Below are 5,785 nucleotides of genomic sequence, written 5' to 3'. Positions count from 1 at the left end.
CTCCATCCCCAACTCAACTCCAACCTCAACTCCAACCTCAACTCCAACCTCAACTCCAACTCCAACCTCAACCCCAACCTCAACTCCAACCTCAACTCCAACCCCAACCTCAACTCCATCCCCAACTCAACTCCAACCTCAACCCCAACCTCAACTCCAACCCCAACCTCAACTCCATCCCCAACTCAACTCCAACCTCAACTCCAACCTCAACTCCAACCCCAACCTCAACTCCAGTCCTACCCACCCCCAACCCCGATCCCAACCCCGATCCCAACCCTCTGACCCCACTCTTGCCCCAGGTTCTGCCTGATGGTGAAGAAGGGCTACCGGGACCCCCCGTACCACAACTGGATGCATGCCTTCTCCGTCTCCCACTTCTGCTACCTGCTCTACAAGAACCTGGAGCTCTCCAACTACCTGGAGTATGGCCCGATCCCATACCCAACCCCATACCTGACCCCATACCCACCCTATGCCCCCCCCGAGGTGCTCTGTGCCTCAGTTTCCCCCCTTCTTCCCACTTCCCCCCCCCAGGGACATTGAGATCTTCGCGCTCTTCATCTCATGCATGTGCCATGACCTGGACCACCGCGGCACCAACAACTCCTTCCAGGTGGCCTCGGTGAGTGCCGTGGGGGGGGAGTGGGGTTGTGGGGTCATGGGGGGTGGGGACATCGATGGGGTAGGGTTGGGGTCAGGTCGGGGTTAGGGTTGGAGTCAGGGTTAGGGTTACAGTTGGGGTTAGGGACACAGGGTTATGATTAGGGGTCAGGGTTGGGGTTAGGTTTACATTTAGATTTGGGGTCAGGGTTCGGGTTAGGGTTAGTGTTGGGTTGGGGTTGGGATTAGGTTTAGGGGTTAGGGTTGGAGTTGGGAGTCAGAGTTAGGGTCACGGGGTTATGATTAGGGTCAGGATTGGGGTCAGGGTTGGGGTTAGGTTTACAGTTAGGTTTGAAGTCAGGTTCGGGGCCACAGTTAGGGTTAAGGTTGGGATTAGGTTTAGGATTAGGGTTGGGGTTGGGTTCATAGTTAGGGTCACAGGGTTAAGGTTGGAGTTAGGGTTTTGGGGTCAGGGTTGAGGTTAGGGTCACAGTTTTAGGGTCATAGGGTTTGGATCAGGTCACAGTGAGGTTTAAAGTTGAGGTTGTGGTCAGGGCTGGGTTTAGGATCATGTTTAGAGTTAGGGTTAGGGTTGGGATTAGGGTCACTCAGGGTTAGGTTTGGGGTCAGGCTTGGAGTTAGGGTCACAGTTAGGCTTAGGGTTGAAGTTAGGGTTGGGATTGGGATAGGGTTGATTTTGGGGTCAGGGTTGGGGTTAGGATCGTAGTTAGGGTTAGGGTTAAGGTTGGCTTCAGGTATTGTGTTAGCATTGATTTTGGGGTCTAGTATTAGGGTTAGGGTCAGGGTCAGGGTCAGTCACAGTCAGGAGTAGGGTTAGGGCTGGGTTTAGAGTCAGGGTTAGGTTTAAAGTCAGGGTTCGGGTTAGGATCAGGGTTAGCATTAGGATCAAGTTTAGGGTCACAGTTTAGGGTTGAGGACAGCAGTGGGGTTAGGATTGGGGTTACGGTCAAGAGTAGTATTAGGGTCAGGGTCATGGTTGGGATCATGGTTAGGATTTGGGTTGGGGTCATGGTTGGGGTCATGGTTAGGATTTGGGTCGGGGTCATGGTTGGGGTCATGGTTAGGATTTGGGTCAGAGTCATGGTGGGGGTCATAGGTAGGATTTGGGTCGGGGTCATGGTTGGGGTCATGGTTAGGATGTGGGTCGGGGTCATGGTTGGGGTCATGGTTAGGATTTGGGTCGGGGTCATGGTTGGGGTCATAGGATTTGGGTCGGGGTCATGGTTGGGGTCATGGTTAGGATTTGGGTCGGGATTGAGCTTAGGGTCAGGGCAGGGTCTGCATTGGGGTTAGAGCTGAGCTCAGGCTCAGGCTTGGGGTGACCCCACACTTTGCCTTACAGAAATCAGTCCTGGCCGCGCTCTACAGCTCCGAGGGCTCTGTGATGGAGGTGAGGCACTCCTCACACCCCCCCTGCTCTGGGGACACCACGGTGGCTCTCAGCAGAGGGCACTTTTGGGGTTGTCCCCATCCCCATCCCACTGTTGGCCATTGTCCCCTTTTCCCCCGCAGCGGCACCACTTTGCCCAGGCCATCGCCATCCTCAACAGCCAGGGCTGCAACATCTTCGACCACTTCTCCCGCAAGGTGAGACCCCCATCTGACCCTCATCACCCCGTGCCCCCCACCCCCAAAAAAAAGCACCCCACATCCCACCTCGCACCCCATATCCCATCCCGTGTCCCTGCAGGACTACCAGCGCATGCTGGACCTCATGCGGGACATCATCCTGGCCACCGACCTGGCCCACCACCTACGCATCTTCAAGGACCTCCAGAAGATGGCAGAAGGTGATGCTGGGCTGGTGGCACCCCTCGTGTCGTGTCCCCTTGTCCCCATGAGGATTTGTCACCTCCTCTTGTCCACATTCCGTTGTATCGTGCCCTCGTTGGGTTGTGTCGTGTCACCTTGTCCTCATTGGGTTGTGTCATGTCACCTTGTCCTCGTTGGGTTGTGTTGCATCCCCGTGGGGTTGTGTCGTGTCCCCTTGTCCTCGTTGGGTTGTGTCATGTCCCCACTGGGTTGTGCCATGTCCCCTTGTCCCCACTGGGTTGTGTCATGTCCCCTTGTCCCCATTGGGTTGTGCCATGTCCCATTGTCGCCATTGAGTTGTGTGGCATCCCCATGGAGTTGCGCCATGTCCCCTTGTCCCCATTGGGTTGTGCCGTGTCCCATTGTCCCCATTGGGTTGTATTGTGTCCCCATGGAGTTGTGCCATGTCCCATTGTCCCCATTGGGTTGTGTCATGTCCCCACTGGGTTGTGCCATGTCCCCTTGTCCCCATTGGGTTGTGCCATGTCCCATTGTCCCCATTGAGTTGTGTGGCATTCCCATGAAGTTGCGCCATGTCCCCTTGTCCCCATTGGGTTGTGTCACGTCCCCATTGGGTTGTGTTGTGTCCCCATGGAGTTGTGCCATGTCCCCTTGTCCCCATTGGGTTGTGTTGTGTCCCCATGAAGTTGTGCCATGTCCCCTTGTCCCCATTGGGTTGTGTTGTGTCCCCATGGAGTTGTGCCATGTCCCCTTGTCCCCACTGGGCTGTTTCACATCCCCTTGTCCCTATTGGGTTGTGCCATGTCCCATTGTCCCCATTGGGTTGTGTCATGTCCCCACTGGGTTGTGCCCTGTCCCATTGTCCCCATTGGGTTGTGTCGTGTCCCCTTGTCCCCATTGGGTTGTGTTGTGTCTCTTTGTCCCCATTGGGTTGTGTTATGTCCCCTGTCCCCATTGGGTTGTGTGACATCCCCGTGTCCCCATTGGGTTGTGTTGTGTCCCCTTGTCCCCATTGGGTTGTGCCGTGTCCCGATTGGGTTGTGTCGTGTCCCATTGTCCCCATTGGGTTGTGTCGTGTCCCCTTGTCCCCATTGGGCTGTGTGACATCCCCATGGATTTGTGCCATGTCCCCTTGTCCCCATTGGGCTGTGTCGTGTCCCCTTGTCCCCATTGGGCTGTGTCACATCCCCATGGAGTTGTGCCATGTCCCCTTGTCCCCATTGGGTTGTGTCGTGTCCCCATTGGGTTGTGCCATGTCTCCTTGTCCCCATTGGGCTGTGTCACATCCCCTTGTCCCCATTGGGTTGTGCCACTTCCCCTTGTCCCCATTGGGTTGTGCCATGTCCCCATTGGGTTGCGCCATGTCTCCTTGTCCCCATTGGGTTGTGCCATGTCCCCTTGTCCCCATTGGGTTGTGTCGTGTCCCCTTGTCCTCATTGGGCTGTGTGACATCTCCATGGAGTTGTGCCATGTCCCTGTGTCCCCATTGGGTTGTGTCGTGTCCCGATTGGGTTGTGTTGTGTCCCCATTGGGTTGTGTGACATCCCCTTGTCCCCATTGGGCTGTGTCACATCCCCATGGAGTTGTGCCATGTCCCCTTGTCCCCATTGGGTTGTTCCACGTCCCCTTGTCCCCACTGGGTTGTGTCGTGTCCCCATTGGGTTGTGTGACATCCCCTTGTCCCCATTGGGCTTTGGGACTCTGAGCTGCATCCCTTGGGGTCGGTGTTGGGGATGCTCAGGGGACACCCCACACCAAGGCTGGGAGGTGGCACAGGGATTGTGACCCATGGGGACAGTGGGGCTGTGGGGTCCCTCCTGAGCCCCCCGCCCTACATCCTCCCCCCAGTTGGCTACGACCCCAAGAACAAGCAGCACCACAGCCTGCTGCTCTGCCTGCTGATGACGTCCTGCGACCTCTCCGACCAAACCAAAGGATGGAAAACCACCAGGAAAATCGCAGTGAGTGCCACGGGGGGCTGCTCCCACCCCGACCCCCACCCACGGTGACCTCGTGCACCCAGCGGGGAACCCACGCGGCAGCCCCGTAGGACGCTCCTGCGCCCATCCTGCCGAGCCACGTGCCCTATGGCGATGGATCCATAGGGTGGGCAGGTGGGAGGGGGCACCGCGGGGGTGTGGGACCCCCCGTGTGACAGCCGTCCCCCGCAGGAGCTGATCTACAAGGAGTTCTTCTCCCAAGGAGACCTGGTAGGTGCTGTGGGGATGGAGCTCCCCAATCATTTGCACGTGCTGGGGGGGGCACAGGTGAAGCGATCCGGCGCTGACCCCCCGCCCCAAATATTTTGCTGGTGGTCCTGCAGGAGAAAGCCATGGGCAACCGCCCGCTGGAGATGATGGACAGGGAGAAAGCCTACATCCCTGAGCTGCAGATCAGCTTCATGGAGCACATCGCCATGCCCATCTACAAGTGAGTGCCCCCCGGGGTACCTCAACCTGGGGTGGGATGGGGACACGATCCCACGATCCCACTGCCCCCAGGGCATCCCATAGCTCTGGGTTGGGATGGGACACGTTCCTATTGTCCCCATTGCATCCCATGGCTCTGGGTTGGGATGGGACACGTTCCTATTGTCCCCATTGCATCCCATGGCTCTGGGGTGGGATGGGACACGTTCCTATTGCCCCCATTGCATCCCATGGCTCTGGGTTGGGATGGGACACGTTCCCATTGCCCCCATTGCATCCCATGGCTCTGGGATGGGATGGGGACACGTTCCTATTGTCCCCATTGCATCCCATGGCTCTGGGTTGGGATGGGGACACGTTCCTATTGCCCCCATTGCATCCCATGGCTCTGGGTTGGGATGGGACACGTTCCCATTGTCCCCATTGCATCCCATGGCTTTGGGGTGGGACGGGGTCCCATTCCCATCTCCCCCGCTTCACCCCAGAGCTCTGCGTTGGGTTGCAGCCCTCCCAGTGCTTTTCCACCGTCGGAGTTTTGGGATCCACGGTGCCATTTCCCCCCCAGGTTGCTGCAGGATCTCTTCCCCAAAGCCTCAGAGCTCTACGAACGCGTCGCCAGCAACCGGGAGCAGTGGACCAAAGTGTCCCACAAATTCACCATCCGGGGGCTGCCCAGCAACAACTCCCTGGACTTTTTGGATGAGGACTACGACCCACAAGCCCCAGACCCACAGATGAACGGGTGCCTGGATGCTGAGGGGCACCCGGAGTCTGGGGCAGAGTGAGGATGGCATTTAGGGGGGGGGACCGGGGTTGGGGACAGGATGAGGAGACGATGGGGTGCAATCCATGCCCTGGTGCCGCCCGTGGGACGCGGTCCCCTCCCTCTGTGTCGCCGGATCCCCAGCCCGGTGGCACTTGGGGACAGCAGCGTCCCCATAGGGGATGGTTTTCCTGGG

At 58.0% G+C, this 5,785-nt stretch overlaps 1 protein-coding gene across 1 annotated transcript; it reads left to right on the top strand.

Moving 5' to 3' along the window:
- Nucleotides 1-279: 279 nt before the first annotated feature.
- Nucleotides 280-5,779, top strand: PDE2A (phosphodiesterase 2A). The gene is made up of 9 exons (XM_010728257.3): nucleotides 280-425; nucleotides 538-625; nucleotides 1,967-2,014; nucleotides 2,137-2,211; nucleotides 2,315-2,414; nucleotides 4,246-4,358; nucleotides 4,569-4,607; nucleotides 4,721-4,827; nucleotides 5,392-5,779. The coding sequence occupies exons 1-9, from the start codon at nucleotides 313-315 to the stop codon at nucleotides 5,609-5,611; spliced, it is 903 nt and encodes a 300-aa protein (XP_010726559.2). The 5' UTR covers nucleotides 280-312; the 3' UTR covers nucleotides 5,612-5,779.
- Nucleotides 5,780-5,785: the final 6 nt, after the last annotated feature.

Source organism: Meleagris gallopavo, unplaced genomic scaffold (genome assembly GCF_000146605.3).
Source record: "Meleagris gallopavo isolate NT-WF06-2002-E0010 breed Aviagen turkey brand Nicholas breeding stock unplaced genomic scaffold, Turkey_5.1 ChrUn_random_7180001956227, whole genome shotgun sequence".
Lineage (NCBI taxonomy): Eukaryota > Metazoa > Chordata > Aves > Galliformes > Phasianidae > Meleagris > Meleagris gallopavo.
The sequence above is the reverse complement of the archived record's forward strand: the minus strand, read 5'-3'. Positions and strand labels throughout refer to the sequence as shown.

Excerpts from the sequence above, each read along its gene's own strand:
- PDE2A (XM_010728257.3), top strand. The coding sequence starts at position 313 with ATGGTGAAGAAGGGCTACCGGGACCCCCCGTACCACAACTGGATGCAT. Across the intron at positions 626-1,966 it reads ACTCCTTCCAGGTGGCCTCG|AAATCAGTCCTGGCCGCGCT; the intron begins GTGAGTGCCGTG and ends TTTGCCTTACAG. Across the intron at positions 4,359-4,568 it reads AAACCACCAGGAAAATCGCA|GAGCTGATCTACAAGGAGTT; the intron begins GTGAGTGCCACG and ends CGTCCCCCGCAG.